The sequence below is a fragment of the Colias philodice genome, chromosome 1 (assembly GCF_061535455.1).
Source record: "Colias philodice isolate Cphi_HAF_F1 chromosome 1, ilColPhil1 Martin Lab GWU primary, whole genome shotgun sequence".
NCBI lineage: Eukaryota > Metazoa > Arthropoda > Insecta > Lepidoptera > Pieridae > Colias > Colias philodice.
In genome coordinates, this window is record NC_143086.1 from 1330148 (window position 1) to 1352140 (window position 21993).

The window sequence follows — 21993 nt, forward strand, 5'->3', positions numbered from 1 at the left end:
AGACGCTGTGTGACGTGTGAGCGAGGCCCGGGCAAAATAAAAGGCCGCGAGCGGCAACCCTGGTATCTATCCGCTCCTAGACCGTTAAGTCGGAAGGTTGCACCTGTTGCTGACGCAACTCCTATACATTCTCCGCTACCCAGCAAGCGCGCACTATTCAACATAGTATACACATATTGTATACATAGTATACACCTATCGGCCGAGATGGACTTGAATCGATTCCTTAATGACGACGCAGCTGCTGAGCAATTCCACGAGATCGGCCTGCGCTCGCGATCGCAGCTTGAGCTGGAGGTTGCGATCTACCGCGCCATCTCAGAGTCGATAAAGGAGACGAGCCTCTCGCCGGTGACGAAGAAATTGGAGCTGATCTATAGCCGCCAAGCTATTCTGTACCGCGTAAGATCTGGCCTCGAGGAGCTCCAACAAGACGTAGAGGATATCATGGCGGTGCTGACTGCGATGGACCGCTGTGATAGGTGTGGAAAGCCGAAGTCGCACAAGTGTCCTCTGCCCCCTAAGTATGACGATGTCATTTTTGAGGCCAATGGTGAGGCTAAGGGTCCCGCTCCAGCTCCGGCTCCGGCTCCGACTCCCGCTCCGGCTGGCGCCCCCACTACGGCCGACGCTCCCACTACGGCCGACGCTCCCACTACGGCCGACGCTCCCACTACGGCCGACGCTCCCACTAAGGATGGCGCTCCCGCTCCCGTTAAAAATTAAATTCTCTGTATTCTCGTTCAAAAGTATTTAAACTTCTCAAATGTAGATGTAGATGAGAAATAAATAAATGGAAATAAATGTTGTTTCATTTACCTAAGTCCCGTCCTTAATTGTTCAATTGTAATTTTTAAGTCTTGCTTGCAAAGAAATGTAATACTTGTGCATTGCGAAGTCGTAATGCGAAAGTATATTTGTCTGTCTATCTCTTCTTCACGACTCAATGGGATTTCTTTTGAGTGTGGGGGCGAAGCCGTGGGCAATAAGCTAATATAATATAAAAATAATTAATTTAGTTGAAAATCTTATTATATACTTTGTTGTCGCAGTCCCTGTACCTAGTTTGTGGTCAAGCCATATTATCTATCCATTATGCATTATATTTAAATATATATAAAATAATAATTATCAATTATAATAAACACCCATTCAATAAAAAAAATAAATGAAATAATATATAAATAGATATAAAGAAATCTCTTACAAATATGCACTCTTTAATATCATTTTATGAATTTGCGAAAACTAGGCCTACTTGATAAGAAACTACATTATAAAGCTGGTATTATATGAAAATATAGACAAGTATCCCATTTACAAAAATGTTTTTGCATAAATAACATGTCATTTGAGAATTTTACAAAGAATAGATAAAATTCGTTCACGAGGCGGGATTCGAACCCGCTCCTTTTTGCCATTCCGGTGCAACGCCTAACCTCTCCCGCCCGTGATCCCACTTTATTTTATTAAATTCTTTATTAAATATCAAATTTTAAATGTAATTTTCTTTGAATTTCACATTTTTATGTAATAATATACATTGTCATTATTTTCTGTTATCTATTTTATCTAATTTTCCATCGAACACTCATTACAGCTTAAAAATCTGTTTTACAAGTCGTAAATTCGTCTTCCCCTTTGACGCAGAACTAAAAAGCATTTTGAAATTCTCTAAGGCCGTAAGGCGAATATGAACTTTCACCTTTAGACAATTTTTTCTTTGTGAAACACACGATGTAACTGCATATAAAATTAAAGCGATATTTTAGACTACTTTTCAAAGGAAATGCCATTTCTTTGAAACGTTTTTAAAATGTGTTCTTTAAAGTACGTCGGTATTCCTTTTACTACTTTGTAGGAAGATATTTTTTATACTATACTAGCCAAGAAAACGATGTTCTGCGAATACTTCTTTATAATTTAGATGTATAATAAATAGATACGAACTATTTATAGATTTACCAGAATATTGGTAGCCTGATTTATAATAAATTTCCAAGTAAAATGTTATACGAATAAGTGTACCACCAATAGAGTTACGCCTCTGCTTTATTATTGATTTCATCGTTCGTATTTTCAACCGACTTAAAAAAGGGGGTGTTATTTATTTTTGGTTTGTTACATCAGAACTTTCGACTCGATTGGGTGAACCGATTTTGACGATTCTTTTTTTTTCAAGAATAGTACAGTACGATTCACGAAAGATGGCCACAAATGGCGGCCGTCTGCGCACGTACACTCATGAAGAAAATACTTTTTGGTTTTGCATAACCAGCGTTTACAACATTACACAAATTATTTAACCAAAATTAAAATATTATTTTGTCTTAAGTTTTGTCTTCATGAGTGTACTTGCCTAGAAGGCCGCCAATTACTATACCTTCGGTTGATCCCATATTTTAAAATATGTCCCGTTATGAGCATTCGAAGGCTAGTTTTATGTTAAAAAATGCAATATTATACGTATATTCCATAAACTTTCACTGCTTCTACTGGTGTTTGGGAGGTTGACGTAAAATAAGACGACGATCATTATGATAATATTCACATTATATTAAAAAATAAATAATTGTTACCTATATCTATAATAATTATGATTATTATAGGTAACAATTATTTATTTTTTATTATAATATATATTTTATTTTACATAATAAGAAAAGGTTAACGAATAGACAAAGATCTACATATTATATTTATTTGTTCAAATTACAATATACATTCACACTTTTACCATAATATCAACATATTTTACATAAAAAAAAAAAACAATAAAAAACTTGCAAGAATAGCATCCTATCAACTACCACATCTATCAACTCTTAAAATCGACACAGCATATAAACAAAACATTACAATGCGCAACAGTGCAAAAAAAGCAATTTTTTTTCCAATTTTGTCAAAACTCACCGGAACGCCTCACCAACGGGGCTCATGCACACACAGAGGTGCAGCTTAGCCCTAACTCGGTTGATAAAGAAGTAGTACACCGAGTCCCGGTCGGCTGGATTAATGCCGGTCTTCGCGGCGTCGTTGCGGCACCCGCTCTGCACTTGCTCGTAGGTGTCACCCTCGAAGAGGTTGGGCACCTCGCCTGCGAGATAACGAAACTACAACTGTCCTAATTCATACATGTATAGACTTCCCAGAAACATTTATTGGAGCAAATCAACTACTGGTTGTTTATTATTTATTTTCCTACACAACTTTACAGGTATGTATGTATACCCAAAACATTACAAGGCAGTTTTATGGTTAGTTAAGCACCTAGGCTTATCAAGCCATGTCTTTGTTGATGGAGGAACAACACCTTCAACTCAAGATTATATACAAACACGTAAAGCTAAGATAAAAAATAGTCTTAAGAAATTTCAAGCCGGGTATTAAAAAACATAATTGTATAATTTACAAGTCCAAAAATCTAACTGAAACTCTCAGTTCCAACACTGAACGTCTACTCACCAAAATGGTACAGCAAATAAATATTAATGGACACGTTAGTTGAAGGAAAACATACCAGAGTTGAGCATGTTATTGATGTCCTCTAGAAATTCTTCCTTGGTGATCTGAGTGTCGGTGAAGAGGAAAACAGTGTCCTCACAGCTGACGCCCGCTCTCATGTACATCTTACGCAAATCGTCGTGAAACTCCGGAGTGTCGTAGTTTCGCTTCAACTCCATACCCATACACCTACATAAGAGAAAAGTCTTTGGCAAATAGAAAAATTTTAAATTTATATTTTCTGAAAAACCCTGAGATACAATCGCACTCCGTCTAAATTACTTTTGTGCAATCGTTTTAAATTCGCTACATGAGTCAATAATAATAATAAACATTAGCAAGTCATAATATGACAAAGACAGCTAGCAGCTTAAAAAACCGTATAGAGAAGTTAGAGATGTCAGACATGAGATAGTTAAATTCATGAAAATCTTTTGAACAATATTATGAACAACGGTTTATGTACGAAGGTAATATGCTTGTTTGATGTTAGCCCTATATGTTCATCTCGAATAACCGATTGTTGATGTTTGGACGCCGGAGGCTATCTATATGTACAATTCAGGTGACTGAACTATCGATCAGGGTATGACAGAATTAATACGATATGTCCGATAACAAAGTAAGATTGGATTACGATAGGGACGTAAATTCTAAATTATCAAAACGATCTTTAAAAATTGAAATCAGACTTAAGAATAAGAAACTTATAAAAGGGTCTTTTAGCGAATACCATTTACAGACTAAATTATTTTATTAATTAAGAAATTTTCCCTAAAATAATGTTTAAGATCATCTATACTACTTAATATTATAAAGAGGAAAGGTTTGTATGTATGTATGTATGGTTTTCACGCATAAACTACTGGACCGATTTTGATGAAATTTGGCACAGATAATCTTTAGACCCTGAGAAAGCACATAGGCTACCTTTTATGCGAAATATGTACCACGGGCGAAGCCGGGGCGGACCGCTAGTTGATTATAAAGCACCAATTCATTTTTTTTGCAATAATTGACGTACGTCGCTAGTATATAGTTAATATAGTAGACCGTCACCCGGGGCCCCCGGAATTCGGGGCCCCACCATACGGTTGTAGCCCCACTCCTCTCTCCTTATATCTTAGTACCTCTACATTACTAACTTGCACTCATTAACATGCGCCGCAAGCGTCGCGACGGAGCGTCTCCCGGAGCCCCCGGGCCCCACCATGAGACTGTGGCCCCGCTCCGCGCGCAGCACGCGCGCCACGCGGGCCACATGCTCCACCGCATCACGGAACAGTACCAGGTTCATTTCCGCTCGAGCCGTCGAGTTGTACTCTTCGAGGTACTCCTGCCCAGAGCATTGGGATAACAGCATTTGATATTTTATCTATTTCCCGATTTTTTCTCAAAGTATTGTAAAAAAAAATGGCAGAATATTGTAAACATAATATTTAATGTTGATAACATAATTTATATCGTTGCATCCAAGATCATGCAATTGCAAATGCTACTTATGTATTATTGTTATTTTTTTTTAGTTATAAAATTAAGTTTAAATCTGGCAGTGAATACTTTAAACAAATTTTAATCGAAACAAATCAATCATTTATTATCTTAAATTTAAATTACATATTAAGCCTCTAAAAATAACATTAAAAAGCAATATTAATTCAGTGTATAAAAATCCATTCTCGATAGAATTCACTTCAAAGAAATACACATCTCATAATGCGATAGAAGATACCCCCATTAGTGATTTGATCGCTCACACTCATCCTATCGACTTTTCTTAAAGTTTCAAACTAGCCTTAAGCTAGATCCTATACTAAAGGTCAAATGGAATCAATATGTCTCAAAGGTCACAAGAATCAAATGTACATGTGGAATTTACTGTATGCAGAGCGGAATGAGGCCCGGGATGTGCACTTGATATCCAATCGTGTGAAATAAACGTTAAAGTTCAATGTCAATTGAATGTGTAATTTGAAAACTATTGAAAGGGAGATTTAAGAGAGAATAGATATTTGATTGAGTATCTGGTAACGTATTCGTTGTTTGAATTTCTCTTTCCTCTACTAAAAACGGAATGAAAATAGTTAATACTATTTGCTTATCAAACATACTATCATACCATATAATATATACCCATACGAACCATATTTGTGATAACCATAAACAAATTTTTAAATCGTACTATTTGTTAAAATATATTAAAATGAAACTACCTTCAAAACAACCATCAGCTTTTGTATATCTGGAATCTCCTGGTAGGTTCTATTCTCCTTGGGAACAGCTGAGTTCAGGAAGTCACCAAAAAGGAGGACCGGTGGTTGTTCTATGATAGTTTCCTCTGGTATCTCCAGGATCGGTTGTTGGAAGTTCTTCTGGCAGACTGTGCACATCAGGTGGTAGAAGTAGCTCTTGTCTTCTATGTTGATGAGACGGTCGTGGAAGACGCGCAGGCATTCGTGATAGAACAATCTAGAATTTGGGATTCATATCACGCCTAAATACGGGCTAAAATGTGTTCTTCTTGTTTTTGGATAAAATGCTGGAAAAGTATGATTTTTTTTATTTCTTTTATTCGTTCTATTTTCTTATTTAATATTCCATCGCATGTTCTACAACCGACTTAAACTACTTAATTCAAAACGTATTTGTCGTATCGATTGAAACGTAAATATAGTCTCCATTCTTGCCGTTCTCTTAATAATAAATGAAAACTGAATGCAACTTGTTTACGGTATCGATTGAGTATATTTCATTGGCACTTAATATTGTGTGATATTGTATTGAATGATCAATTGAATTGTTTGATACCCTAATTAGATAAGAGATTTTCATTAAAAAGAAGGAAAAATACGTTTCGAGAGCGGCTGTAAATGTCAAATTTTAGACAAAAGTCAGAAGTTTCTTCTTCATAATTTTTGGAAATGTTTGGAACCTACCTCAACATAGCTTGCGGCAATCTCATGTATGCAGCATTGGCTTGCAGCACCCCTTGCATGCACTTCGACAAGTCTCTCAAATTGAACACATAGTGGGACTTGGCTGGAGTGGGGAGCAATTCCGCGCAGATCTTGAGGTAGACGTCCACGGCCGCGTTGACAATGGGGTCACCTAGCACTGATACCTCGGACACAAAGTCCTCCATGTGACCTTTGAGGATTGCCTTGTGGTAGAAATGTTTTATTGGTTGCAGAGTACTGAGATTAAAAGAGTACCTAACTATGGCATTTATGATGCTATCCCTTTCGATTTTATAATTTTCATCACATTCCATTATTGTGTTTTCTTTAACATGAAGTTAAAGAAAATACTATTATAAAAAAAATGCAATGTCAGGAAACACAACTGGAGACTTCTATTTAAATTAACTGGAAATTGATTGACCTAGTTCTGAATTTCTTAGTATTGGGGAAAATCATAGTGGGCCTAAAAGTGCACACAATAAATTACTCTGAACTCAAACACTGACTTTAAAAATAGTCTTCATAGCTTCAGAATTGGGTGCCGATATGTAGAACATCGCGAAGTGCCGTACGAAGCGGCCGGTGAGCGGGTTGCGCCCGCCGCCGGGCGGTGCGCAGGCGCACGATAGCACGACATCCAGGATCTCTTTCCAGTAGAGCTTGTCGCGGTCGTATACACCGCCGAAATCTAGGAATTGCCTGTTGAAGGTATTTATATGTCTATGGTGTTCTGGCTTGTGCGTGAAAGTTAACTATAATCCACGGATATTTCTTCTATAGAAATATCATTTTTATTTATAACCGTTTAGTTTATACTTTCTAAAATTGATCTGACAGTGGTCGCACAGTAACTATATATAACATCTTTACAGATGCAGTTACCCTAAAGCCTGTAATTGTAGATTCTCGAACTTACCTCAGCAACTCGATCGTTGGTTGAGCACCATACACGTCCAGGCGGGGCATGTTGACGTCATCGATGAATATCACCACCTTCTTGCCGAGAGGAGCCCCTATTGCTTTGCGAGGTCGCTTCTCTAAGCGGAGTTCTATTACCTCCTAATTGTAAAAAATATAGAAGTAGAAGAAGCTTAGCTTTAGTGGGAGTCGAGTTTAATTTCCTAAATATTTAATGCTTAACATGAAACATAACAAAATACCTGAGTCCTAGGACTGCTAGTTTGCGCGGAAAAGTTTAATATAACTGGTATGTATATACCACCGCTAGCCATTTTATTCAGAACCTCTGCAGCTATCACTGTCTTGCCAACCCCTGTGTCATGAAAAATGGAAAAAAAATAAGATAGAAGAAGAAGAAAATTATACTTAAAATGTTCACATTATGCTGAGTAACGAACTATGAACCGCGAAAAAAAGAACTTATCACGTTTAGGGAACCATAATAGCCTCCATTATTACTACTAAAGAAAAATAAAACAAAACATTACCCACCCGTATTCCCTGTGAACATAACGGGTTTACAAACGCCCAGAAGCTTCTGGAACAAGTATCCGTATCGCACAGTGTCTATGGTAGGCACGAGGGTTTCAAAGAACGGCTTGTTGCAATCGTACAAGAACTCCGGGATGATTTCAGCCCATACTTTGAGTTTTCGGTGCTTTGTGTCCATGAACATATCGAAGAAGTTGAAACCTTGGGGGAAACTGTGCCAATGGAAAGAAGGATTATAAGCGCAATAATATGTTCTCGTTTGATTGAATGTGATTATAAATGTTTGTAGAATATTGTAAAGCAGCTTCATAGTAAGTGGTTGCAGAATGATGAAGATCTTACTTAAATCAACAGTGTCAATATCGACTAGTCCTTAATTTCCATCAAATTATATCTATACTAATATTATAAAGAGGAAAGGTTTGTATGTGTGTATGTATGTATGTATGTATGGTTTTCACGCATAAACTACTGGGCCGATTTTGATGAAATTTCGCACAGATAATCTTTAGACCCTGAGAAAGAACATAGGCTACCTTTTATTGCGAAATATGTACCACGGGCGAAGACGGGGCGGACCGCTAGTCAGAGATATTAATGCAATTTAGACGAGATTAAAGAATAAAACTCACTACTCAGCCTCTTCGAAAGCCTCAAATTGCCTCTTAACAACTTCCTCGAAGGCTTTACGGTTGGTTTCAAGAATGTTCCCACCGATGCACCAAATATAGCAGAAGATGAAACAGTACGCGATATAAGTTTTGATCGCTGCTTTGTCCGGAAATCTCTCGCCAGGTTCAGAGAGCAATGCAGTCATGAGACAGCACTGGGCTGATACTTTGCTTATGTCCACCTGTTAATATTTAAATTATTCAATAGATTTTTAACATACTAACATAACTACATGAAAACAAATACGATCATACATTCAAATAGCGAATTTTTAATTCTATATAACTCAATTGTTTTAAGCTCAAAATTTTGTGATCATTGTGAATCCAAGTAGATTGTTTCAACTGATGATATGGATTTCAAAATGCTAATTACAAGAAATATGAACAAGGATACTCGCATACCTGTTTGATCCCAACACTGCACTTAGTGTTCACGTGAGTCAATCCAACCTCCAACATTTTGAAGAGCTCATATAGAAAGTCGGAGTTCTCCTGCGTGAAGAGATTCTTGTCTATCCCTTCAGCTAGCCAAGATCTGACAAACGGTAGATAGCCCAGCTCCCCAGGGTCAATGTAGACCATACCACATCGTGATACTGTTGCTGGTGATGCTTGAGCCAAATCTGCTACCTGGTGTTTTATGGTATAAGTTTAAAGCATACGTTTTCTTCATTCAATTTACATCAACGATCTTTGTTATGATTTCCTAGACCGCTGAACTGTCGATTTTTGATAGATAGATTATATAGATTCCATACCTTGGAAATGGACGTAGGAAATTTCAAGGAGTAAAAAGCGAACGAATATTTGAGTGATGAAAGTTTTAGGATAAAATCTTGCAAAGAAGCCACCACCAAAATTTGTTGACAAACTAATTATAAAACTGTAAAGAATCATGCAGTATGGCGTCGGTATCTTATAGACAACGTATATAAGTTCGTTAGATTTCATACTCCATCATTCAGGCTGCCAATAGTAAAAGGATTTTAATGTAACAGTGAGCAACTGTAACGAATGTTAATGAAGAATCCATTTCACTATTACAAAAATTGTGGGATACTTTTTAAGTATAAAGACGTATGTCTCAGAAAATATTCCTCTGTCCTATGGGAGCGAGTGGGTATTTTCCACAAAATCGATCAATCAAACAAATATAAATGTCCAGCTAGCTCTCTTGAATAACTTGTGGCACGCCGCGCTGTGTGGAATGCATGCAGGATTTTAATTTAAGACTTTGTGCACTCGATATCTTTTGTTTGTAGTTTTGCTCAATTTTCTATATACTTTCATTTAGTGATAATATATTTCGTAAGATTGTAATGAAAAAATCTTTGAGTGTATACTATACCTATATTGAAACATAATATCTATTAATTGTCCTTGTATATTTGTTTTTAATATCGAATAAACATTAAAAAATTAAAAAGTTTTTTGTTTTTAATATTCATTAATTAGTATTATTAATTAAGATGCATATCAAAAAATAAAACAGAGTTAGGGTTCAAAACAGGGGCTGGAAATACAATCGTCGTGTTTGAGGGATTACGTTGTTTTGACTACGTTTTAGACGAGACTGATGTTGGCCCGCGGCGGTTGCGTCGACCGAACACAGGGGATCATGTTGACGTGATTAGTCGTTTGTAATACAACCAAATATGGAATTACATTTCCATATTTGGTAGCATTTGAAACCATTCAGTCTAGGTTATTTGTCGATAGTTTGACGAACCGATTATCGAGTTCACATATTGACTATATAGTGAGGTTTGTAGAGACTGCTTTTTGGAATTGATTTTGAATGTATTGAAAATTAAGTTTGGACGAAAAATATACAATTATGGCCAGGCTTGTGTATAGAAAGGCTTGTGTATAAAGTGTATAGAAAAATCGATTGAAGAGTGGTACAGCAATATACACATGTTATGAGTTAATTATAATAAATCTGATACTATTTATTTCGTTCTTTTCCTTACTACCTACCGACTTCGTTATTGGGAAATTTCCTCAATATTTAAAATAAATTGGACGTTTATTTACTGTTCAGAACTAAAAACAATCATAATAAACATTTATTCCAATTAATTCCCTAATTATTAATTAAAAATGCTCGCCATTCTTGTAATGCGATAATAGCAAAACATTAGCGTCAAAACACGTCTCGAAGGTCTCAGAACAAAGGACACGGGGGACGTTTTAATGAAAGAGGCTTGTTTACGTACGAAATGCATTTACAATCGACTTTCGTTCGAGTACTTTTTATTTATTTTTAATTTGAATGTCGCGTCATGCCAACCTACCGTCAAGTCATGGAGTTAAGGCGACGATCGGTATTTTTGAATCTTGCCAAAGAAGTTTCACTTCTGAAACTTACGCTACGCATACGCTATTTTTATTGTCAATAAGGAAGCGCTAGACCACAATCTCGCCTGATGTTAAGCTAAAATGTGGTGTAAGATGGTACGCGCTTCCCTAGAGGGTACCCGTTAACTGTATACTTGAAGACCCCCATATTGCATACGACATTGTAATTTTTACTTACGAGTTGTTTTTGAGATTGTAATTGTTCGAGTTAATAATTTTAGTACATATAATATTAGAGGAAGTCAAAAGGAATTAGGAACTATGTTGTAAAATTGTCCGTAAATATTCTATTAGTCCATTAGTATGTACACTTTGATAGCAAAGTAAAACATTTTGCGCTGCAAGAGGATGTCCAAGCTACAACATTTTCTTGCTACAATATTCCTTTGACGAAAAATTCCTATGTGAAACTTTGCGTGGAAGTTGAGAACATTGTAATTATCACTTCAACTTCGAATAAAATTTTAAGCTTTAAAAGTGAACATGGTAGAGTCGAAAATAGAGTGCTTATTATAAATATATCTTTATATCTTATCTTTTAGGAGAAGAAAAATTCATTAAAAGATATATGATTCTAATATAGTTACTATCAAGTTATTTCTTGTTAATAATTAAGTATCTAAAAGACGAGACCAAAAACAAAAATTAAGCACCCATTCCACCCCCGCACATAGTAACCGCAGCCTAGAGAAGCGTGTCTATGACTAATGACTATAATAGGCACCATTTTGCGTTTGGAAAATTTTCGAATGATAATAAGCTCTAATGGACTATTATCACATAAATTATTATAGTTATAGAATGTTACCACTGAATATTTGAAAAGTTTAAAAAATTTTATGAACATGATTTATGGTGGCAGAGGTTCTTTTTATAAATTCATAATATTAAAATCAGCATATAAAAATTGTTTCATCTAACAGATGAAGGTATATTTTCCTAATCCCGGACCATTATTAGAACTAGAGTGTACTGTATATTAATAGGTTTAGAGAATTTTCTAAGAAGTTTACAATTCACTCAATTCAATGTTCTATAATTATTAAATCATCAAATAAATTCAAGTTTATTCCACAAACTACAAAGCATCATTAACAAGTGTATCCGATTCAAACGTGCAATCTCACCTCAAATACCATATGCACATAGGGCGTCAGTTTAATCCGCTCTGAGTTGGACAGGCAGAGCATCTTGTTGTCGTCGAGCACTGTGTTCATATTCTCGATCCATACCGCGTCCACAGGCCCGTCGCAAATCAGCCACTGGTGGTCTGGCTCTTCACACTGTGTGAACAATAATGTTCATAGATTTTGAAAAGATTCAGTGGCTTGATGCATTAATAAATGCATTATGCTTCTCATATTATATAACATCAGTTTACACAGTTGGTTATAGATCTTACAAAGAAGGAAAAGGCTGGGTCTCAGCATTTGCTGTCCAAAACGTGTTTCTAGAAGAAGTCTAATTTAATAAATAAATAGAGTTTAGGTTTGAAACCGCGCTGTTTTTCAAACGCCCCTGATAATTATTATACGAAACAGCTTAGCTATCCTGTCCTGCGAGGTTGCTGGTGTTTTACAAGTCAACCTACAGTAGAGAATTGAAACACGTTTTAAAATAGGTCAATAAAGTTTTATTCTGTGAAACGTATTCGTCATAAAATATAAAAAAGTCACTTAAGGTGATAAAGATTTTTTCCAAATTTGCTTAAAAAAATGTAATCTTAACAATATAAATAAATAAATAAATAAATTTCAAAATAGGTAAAAACAACAAAGCAATTGCTTTTCAAATGTAGCGTACATTGTAGTTTTAACGTAGAATTTTCTAGAAATCTCAAAAGCATAGAAGTCTCAATGATAGAAGTTCGATTTGTAGCGTAATTTTGAAGCGTAGGTACGGGGAATAGATATCATATGTAATTAATATTGCGATGCAGTACAGTTATTTTAATGACTCTAGTCGTGTTACAATGGTTCTATAATTTTATAATAACAGGTGGTTCAATATTATTCAGTGCTATACTTAGTGCACGGATAAGGAATAATAGACTAATTATCTAGACGCCTTTGTTGGTTTTTCTATCGTCATACATTGTAATGCGTATTGTCTATAGACTACCGTAATTAAATGAATGTTTGTTTTTACAGAAAATAGGTTCTATTTATATTACTTTCATATGTAAAAAAGCAGAACCTTTTTGTTGTTGGCTAAAAAGTAGTTTAAAATGTTTACGTAGGTATATTCAAGCTTTTTAGCATTGATATAGAAAAAAAACATCAAATCAAAAATCCCCTTGTACTGCAAGATACACTCAAATAATCCATCGCAAACTTTACAAATTGAAACAGTTCTCGATTATCCATAAGTCCTAGCATTCTAAGTTTGTTTGTTTGTGCGTTATTCAGTCGAGTGTATGATTCGATCATTTTGAAATTTGCAGGACGACTTATTGAGGCAAATACAATTTTCAAGTGCATTCAGAGGGAGGGATCGCGAGGGTGATCTGGGAGGAAATCCATTAAATGCTATAGAGTACGTAACAGAAACTGATAAATTGTTCCAAGACACCTTTTCAGGTTGTTGAGAAATGTACTTTTGATGTTGTTTTAGATTTAGTACATACGATCCGTTTGCAAAGATAAAGTTTAGTTTATGTTTATTATGTTATTTCTAAGTTCTTTTTGGTCGATCGCTGATAAGCCGTTAAGGCAACTTTTTGTATTTGTCTCTACCTACTCTATGGTAACTTTTTTATTCACAACTGAATATAATATTAGATAAATTATTAAAATTAAATGTGTGTATAAATAATGAATTAATGATAGATATTTCTTTATAAATTATGTAAGTAAGTAACTAATAAATAATATTTTTACATTATTTAAAATTATGCATAATAAATTAAATATAAAATTTTATTTCACATGAAACATCTCACATAGAATTCACAAAATGGCGGCAGAATTTCCCGCTATTCTGAGAACGTAGGTGGTAGCGCGGTTTCCATGAATTTCAACACATGGCTGCCACGTATTACGTCAGGCTTTATGCAATTATTATATATATGCTTTTTATATAATTATGAAAAAAAAAAGTGGATTTGTGTAAGTATGTTAAAAGAAGGTTTGGTACTTATTTATAATGAAGGTAAGGAGAAACTTACAGATACCGTCATTCGACTTTTCAATCGTCTAATCTTTTATCATGTTCCATAAATAATATTAGGATATTGCCTACTGCGTTTATAGCAGTTAAGTAGGAAAATGTCGTATGTTTATCCTGAACAAATAACTAATGTCTCAAACTTTATGAAATGCAGATGTACATAGATATAATAAACTTATAAATTAATCCGTACTAATATTATAAATGCGAAAGTAACTCTGTCTGTCTGTTACTCAATCACGCCTTAACTACTGAACCAATTTGCATGAAATTTGGTATAGAGATATTTTGATACCCGAGAAAGGACATAGGCTACTTTTTACCCCGGGACATAGGATAGGTTTTATCCCGGAAATCCCACGGGAACTGGAACTATGCGGGTGTTTCTTTGACTGCGCGGGCGAAGCCGCGGGTGGAAAGCTAGTATTTTATACATGCAAAAAATGTTACTTGATCGTGTTTTAAAATAAATAAATATCGAAAGCTCCAGCTTAGTTTATTTTAAACGTAGCAATATTTAAATTCCGTATACATTAATACAACCAAAGCGTTCATGGTTTTAACTATAAATACATAAATCATTTATTGGAATTTAAATTAAAATTTTAATTGAAATAAACTGAAATACTCTATCAAAATATTTCCATTAATTTACCTACAGTTTTCATATACTTACGTGGAAAAAAAATTACTTTTAAATATTACCTGTACAGCTGTACGTAGGGACAGTGGTAGGATGCCGTCATGCCATTCCAGGGTCTGCAGATTCACTTCCCCGTACAGTTCACCAATACTGAGGCTCTTGGGGTTCATTATATACTTGTGGACTATCTGGTATGTTGGACCTTCTACGCCATTTTCACATAAACGAGTGTAGGTATCACCTAACACCTGTATTAGGTACAATGAAAACATATAAAATATACAAATGTGTTAGTGCATATATTTTTTAACAATAACCTATACCGCCTTGAAATTTTCAGAACTAAACTAAATTTAAATGGAGCACATGTGAGACATCAGCTTAAAAAAATAAATATCCAAATCTGCTCACTTCATCGAAAGTTCTGAAGTAAAAAGCTCATAATTGGATACAATCGAATTGAGAACCTCCTCCTTTTTTTTGAAGTCAGTTGGTCTGTTGAAAATATTTGAGACTTTCGGTTTAAAAGTCTAGGATGTCTAAGGAGTTTTATAAGAGGTCTTAAGAAAGGCTTCTAAATAAGGACTTAATTCTTCACTTCTGCTTTGATCTCCACTTCCATGCAAAATATTTCAGTTGAATATAATTCCTAGTAAAGTTCCAAATTCATTAGTGCAATAGGTAAAATATAATCTGCTGTTCATTAATATTACGTCATTTGCTAATTGGCATAATACGGTTTGAAAATGTATTATCTATACGAAATGAATTTTACTACCAAATACTAAATTTGATGAAATAGGAAGGCACGCCCGGAGCTACGCATAAGAGACAGACTGTTTTTTCTTAGTATTTACAGTATTACAGGTTCTTCTTTTAACAGATTTTCTAGTCAATGTTTTTTTTTTATTATTATAGTTCAAATTAAACATAAGTCATAACCTATAAAACTAACTTAGAATATTTCAGGTATATTCCATAACAGCCTACGCTTCATTAAAATAACAGCGTTACCTAGAAAGCTAAAAATACATGTGCTGAAAATATTCAATATTCTGAATATTGGAATAACTTCATTAAAATCGCAGGATGTTACAGAGTGCACCTACGCAATACATAACCATACACATAATTTCATTACTGACCAATGAAAAACGCATGTGTAGACATTTTGATAGCGAGGCATAATAGAAAAAGAGTTAGGTACATAACAACATCAGTAAGTAATTATGAAGCTATTTTCATTTTACTACATAATATTTCCTTAAGAAAACATATTATGTACTCTCAACGCGCCAATATAAGTTTCACTTCAAAAACTAAACCACCTTTCAATTGCCGGAAATAAATCGAATTTGGACCGATCGGGAGGCAACAACTTTCAAATAAACAAAGAATCGTCAAAATCAGCTCATCCAGTCAAAACTAAGTTCTGTGGTAACAAAAAAAAATTGAACTGAGAAACCTTTTTTAATGTCGGTTGAAAATAAACGGCTTGCCGCTGTCATTATGTGAACTATTATGAACTAAACAAGGACTAGGTGAGGACAGACTTAAGAACTTGCGAGAAAGTTGAGGAAATGAGAACTTCTGCTGAGGAAGACGTTTATAATATATTTTACTTTGTGATGCAGTTTCATCCAAGCGACACAATACGCTTTGAAGTTTCTACGTCTTAATTACTTTACTGACTAAAAATAGTACCTGTATTATATTTTCTTTATAATGTTTATAATGTTTTAATTGCAAAGGTTACTTGGAAATGATGCAAGTGTAGTAACAAATATTGTAATTGTTTTGCCATTTTTATTATTTCATTAAATCCAATTTAAAGTTGGTTAGCTGATCCGACAGACGTCGTACTATCTTTGCGCGAACTGTCAAAAGCTAGGAGTTGCAATTTTCTGCACAATATTTTTAATTTTTTTATTTGTAGAAGTTTTTACTATTTAAAAACTAAAAGATGAAGGATATTGATTGATGAGGCTTTTCAAGATGTCATGAAGAAAATAGGGTTTAATTTTCCATACCTATATACGTATATTATAATATTAAACTGAACTATATGTATAAAGCTTTATCACTACATGTCCGTCCTACTAGCTAACCTCTATCCATATCTTTAAAAGTACGCATGTTTTTTAATAGATAGAGCTTTTTTTGAGGAAGTTTTTTGTTTAGTATACAATTTGATAAGTTTTCTACAAAGTGGTCGATTCCGCGTGCAGAAAGCTAGCTTTCTGCACGCGGAATTGCTATAAATTGCAATACGTATCAAAGACGATTATACAATAATTTGCTATGCATCGAATAGACATTTGAACCAAATTGTATTATATCCGGGATGAGTAGGTACTTGCGGCTTCGCTACATTGCCTTGAGTGCATTATTACTATTGCAATTGTCAAAACTAGCTTATTGCAAACAGTAAGATGTGGACTGAGAAATTAGATTTGTGGTATTAATGTGACATAAATAAACCGTAACCGTTAATATCTATTGGATCTATTATAAGAAAAATATGCCCGTAACATTAGATTAAACATTAATTTTATAGTCTGAGTCTTGTCTTTTACAGCGTTAGCTACTATTAAGAATTCTGTGGTCTGATTTCAATCTACTGGTTCGATTTGAAAAATTATTTCGGCGTTAGATAGCCCATTTATTAAGGGAGGCTATAGGCCTATATATCATCATGCTAAGACTAACAGGAGTGGAGCACTGCGGGTTAAACCGCAGAGCACAGCTAGTATGATATAAGGCCTATTGATAAAGCTTCGCAGGCGCTTTTTTTTACATTTCCCGGAACAAATAGAGATCTATGTAAACTATTACAATCCTATTATAAACAAATGCATTTGCTTTTAAGCTTTATGAGATAATCTGAATCGTCATAAAAGTTTATTTTCAATAAAGCATCTGAGTGGAACTAGATATTTTATTCAGGCAGTGAACTGTATAATTAAAAATATGCATATAAAACGTATTTTTAAATAACAGTGTTTCCATTATTGACCTCTAAATAATATAGGCTGAAAGTATCGATAAAGTTTATATTTATGGTAACTTATTATAATATAATGCTTCCCAACTTTCGTAACATTTAACGGTGTGTACAATGATTTAGATGAACATAATCTAAATGATGATGATGATGTTTGTGGTATCTATTTTGATGATGACGATGGTGATGATTATGACGATAATGATAATAATAATACATCTTACATGTAGCACAGTAGTCTTCCCGCCGCCAGTCGGCCCGACCAACATGACCCCCCACCTGACGATCATCGTTTCGTGCAACTGTATCACCTTCTTTATTTGACACTCTTCCACTTGTAACTTGCGCTCGATGAGTATTGTCGCTGTTTTGAAAAAAAAAAATGTGTGTGTGTACTAGTGTACACACGTAAGAAGTGAAACTTCATTATGACCTTATTTTTCAAAAAATAATTTACTATATGCAACTTTACAGAAATACGTCGAATCACGCGTGGTAGGGATAAGAAAAAGATGGCGCGTAACGGAAAAATGTCACGCGTAACGAAAAAATGTTACACTAAATTTTTTTCCACCCCGTTATAGAAGTTTCACTTCAAAAATTTATTAAATTTTTGGAAATATTTTTTTTGAACATTGCGATATTATCATATACCGGACACCAATGTGCCTTTGTTCTTCAAAAGATGAGAACAGATATAATTTGTTTCTTTATAATGTTTTTCAAACTTCTCAATTACTTTTTATAAGACTGTGTTTATATTTCTGCTTAGGCGTAAAGTTTGTTTGAACCTTTAGGTTTCGCTGCAATGAATTTTCCATGAAAGTTGTTACAATTTAAAATATGTAAACTTACTTTAAATTTCAATTACTATCTTGATTTAACTATCAATACAACGAAAATTGCAAACCGGCTGTTCCATAGGAAAAACAATTTTCTCTTTTACATGTCGGTACACATTGTATGTTTTGCTGCCGCAAACGAATTTTCCAGGAATATGGTAACAATTTAAAATAATAAATTTACTTTAAATTTTATAATCACTGCTTTGACATAACTATCAATACCACGAAAACCAGTAACCGGCTGTTTCAAAGGAAAACCAATTTTCTCTTTTACATGTACATATATTGTACATATGCTTTTGCTGACGTATTTCATCGAAGCGGAAATTATTAATTGACGTTAATTCAATTTATTTTATATCAAACAAATATCGGTAAAGCATTAAATTATGTGCAGTAATTAATTATTCAAAATTTTCGGAAACAACCACAAATTAAAATTGGTTTTGGTGCTTATTTTAAATAGTTTCGTACTCTACAAAAATAATGTTTGCGGATCGAAATTAATTCTGACATACCTTGTGGTGTACGGGACATATTATAGTTATTACATTTACTATCTATTCAAATAAGTATTATTATGCCGCAATATAGAGACTTTTCTATGATAGTTTCTTTTAATTTTCACAGTATCTTTGGTAGTCTGCGTATTTACGAATTGCATTGAATAACCAGCTAAATACCCCAGGATTTCTTCAATACAACTTCCTAGTAGTCGTAGTTTTTCTATTTCCATAGAACATTCAACTTACCTATAACATCAACCATGACGCCATAATCTCTCACTGGCAGGGACACTCCGGGGAACAAATCTGAGAGTATGCCAGCGAACAGCACTGCGTCTGCTGCAAGGAACTTGGGCAAGTTGCTGTCATTCAGCGCGCAGAGGAGCGTCATCTCTTCGTGCTGATCCGGACTGGCGCGTTTCAATGCTCCCGCCATTACCTACAAACGGTGAGCTTGTTTTATCGGACAAACTCGATCACGATCACACTTGCTGGTAAACTAACATGTGATCTAAGATGAAGCGCACTCTTCAAGAGACTCGATCATATAGCATTTTAAACTGGCGCAAGTCCGTACTTGTCTTTACTTAAAATACGTACAATTTTGATCTACTTACTACCTTAAATATTAAACAGTATAGAACACGTTAAAATATTCTTATAAGTAAATTACCCTTATTTATTGCCGGTATCTTTAAGTCTACTAATTGTAAAAATAATTAAGCAAGACAGAACAGAAAAATAGATAAACAAGGTAACTGTTGCTAATTTGTGAAAAGGCTTATAAGATTATCTGTTTTTATCCGATGTAGAAAAACGCTAATAAAGGATTGCTATGAATTAATAAAATATAAAATAATTAACGGTCTGGAAACTTATTCACAAATAAAAAGTGAAAGCTCACAATGTTCTTTAAAACAATTCAAATAATAGATAGCATACTGTTCAAAAAGAGGCCTTAGAGCTTCCTGGAATTTTCTCTCGGACTTTCTGAAAGCAATTTGTAAGTAAAAAAAAGCCTAAGCTTTGTGAACTTTCAAAAGTTCGTACTTAAGTCGAAAGAGTTTTTGGGGATTTACGTTCTCGTTTGTATTGAAAAATACAATATTCTCAAAATTTCTAAAAAAATATTGTTGTCGTGTTTAAATAATTTAATTAAATTTGAACTTACAAGTACACTTTTGACGGCTCTCATGCCAAAGTCGTAGTGGTCCTGCTTGGACAACTGTTCACTTGACAGTTTGTACATTTGGACCATCTTCTTGGCCAAACCTTTTGATGACTCAAAGCCTTCTGAATAAAGAATAACTTCTGCTATCAGTGCTGGAACAATATATAATGTTTTTGTCCTCAATACAATTGATTTTATTTAACTGAAAAATACGCATATTGCGTAAGTAGGTACTTGAATATGGATGAAATAGAAAATAATTTAAACTCAAAAGTTTATTAATTATTTTCTTTTGACAAAGGAAATCTATTTTCATTTTGTTATTGAACGTCCTGAAAACCTGGATGGAAAGAGTAGTAGATGCAATATTTTTAATTAATATTTAATATTTTACACTCGTATGAAAAAAACTACATCATAATATCATCCATCAGAAATGAAACATACAAACTTTAAAAAAAATATTTTTGCTCATAGCAATCTTCACATCCATAACATACGAGTATATACGAGCAGGTTGCATTTCACAAATATGGAATGCTATTTCTAGGCTTATCAAATGTTGCATACAGATCAGTTATATCAAAGCAAACGAGTTTATTCTGCTAAAGTTTAACGATCAAACATCATGACATCCGATTTCGATACCAGGAAACCTTTGTAGCTCAATCCAGCATCATACAGCAAACATGGATATCTACAAGTATGTATTTTCATAGCAAATCACATGACAGTATAAGGTACCCTTTGACGGTGATATTTGCGGTTTGCTTTCCCGAATTCTGCATTCCGAATTTAATGAACCCATACCGGACCTTTGAGTGCAACAAATGTATTTAATATCGGATTCGATTAATGCTTTGTAGTACGCATATAAAATGTTGCATAATTAATACGTACACATTGATGATAATTGAGTTTTAATAAATGTTTTACAAAAAATTAACGGCTTTGTTGTTTTTAAGGATTATAATTTTTAAATTATGTACAACTAATATAATTGGTGCGTATAGTCCATTGAATGAGTCCCTCCAAGGGGGGTCTAGAGTGCGTGAGTTAGTAACGTAAGATGTTTCTTCGGAAACATGTCAAGAGTCCCTAGGTAATAAACATACTAAAACCCCGGGCCACTAGGAGGAGCCCCGGAGTGGGGGGAGGGGGGAAATGGGTCCATTTTTTCATTTTTCGCTTAAATCTCAAAAACGGTACATGTTAGAGAAAAACTTTCAAGGAAAAGTTGAAAGGCCATAAAATTATCTACAAGTTGTACCTGAATCATTTTTTCCTATATCCTACCGTTTCTGAGTTATACGCAGTAAAACATGATTTTGGCTCAAACAATTTCCACATCAATCGATCAAAAAATATTTCTTTCTTCCAAAAAACTCAAATGTGCAACTTGTGACCAGTACTGATAGATTGCTCTTAATTAGGTCTATAATTGGTAAAATAAACACATTCCTCCATGGAAGCCTTTAGGAGGAATCGATTGTCAAAATATTATATTAGGGCAGTTTGAGTTACTGAACTTGATCTTTTTATTTTTTTCTTCCAAAAAACTCAAAAGTGCAACTTGTGACCGGTACAGATAGATTGCTCATAATTAGGTCTATCATTGCTAAAAATACCAGATTCCACCACGGAGGCGTTTACGGGGAATTGAATTTTATCAGGGTAGTTACGATACATGAACTTTTTATTTTTT

At 34.4% G+C, this 21993-nt stretch overlaps 1 protein-coding gene across 1 annotated transcript in view; it reads right to left on the bottom strand.

Annotated features, from left to right (window-relative positions):
* Dhc16F (Dynein heavy chain at 16F) overlaps positions 1–21993 on the bottom strand; it is a 103882-nt gene that overhangs the window by 60359 nt on the left and 21530 nt on the right. The window contains exons 27-42 of the mRNA XM_089699995.1: positions 20289–20440; positions 19364–19556; positions 17991–18130; positions 14825–15010; positions 12079–12234; positions 8993–9220; positions 8549–8769; positions 7917–8128; positions 7625–7737; positions 7381–7523; positions 6971–7163; positions 6441–6664; positions 5718–5973; positions 4650–4840; positions 3521–3693; positions 2914–3097 (exon numbers count right to left, since the gene is read on the bottom strand). Of these exons, the coding sequence (XP_089556121.1) occupies positions 2914–3097; positions 3521–3693; positions 4650–4840; positions 5718–5973; positions 6441–6664; positions 6971–7163; positions 7381–7523; positions 7625–7737; positions 7917–8128; positions 8549–8769; positions 8993–9220; positions 12079–12234; positions 14825–15010; positions 17991–18130; positions 19364–19556; positions 20289–20440 (2965 nt within the window). The remainder of the gene's footprint in view (positions 1–2913; positions 3098–3520; positions 3694–4649; positions 4841–5717; positions 5974–6440; positions 6665–6970; positions 7164–7380; positions 7524–7624; positions 7738–7916; positions 8129–8548; positions 8770–8992; positions 9221–12078; positions 12235–14824; positions 15011–17990; positions 18131–19363; positions 19557–20288; positions 20441–21993) is intronic.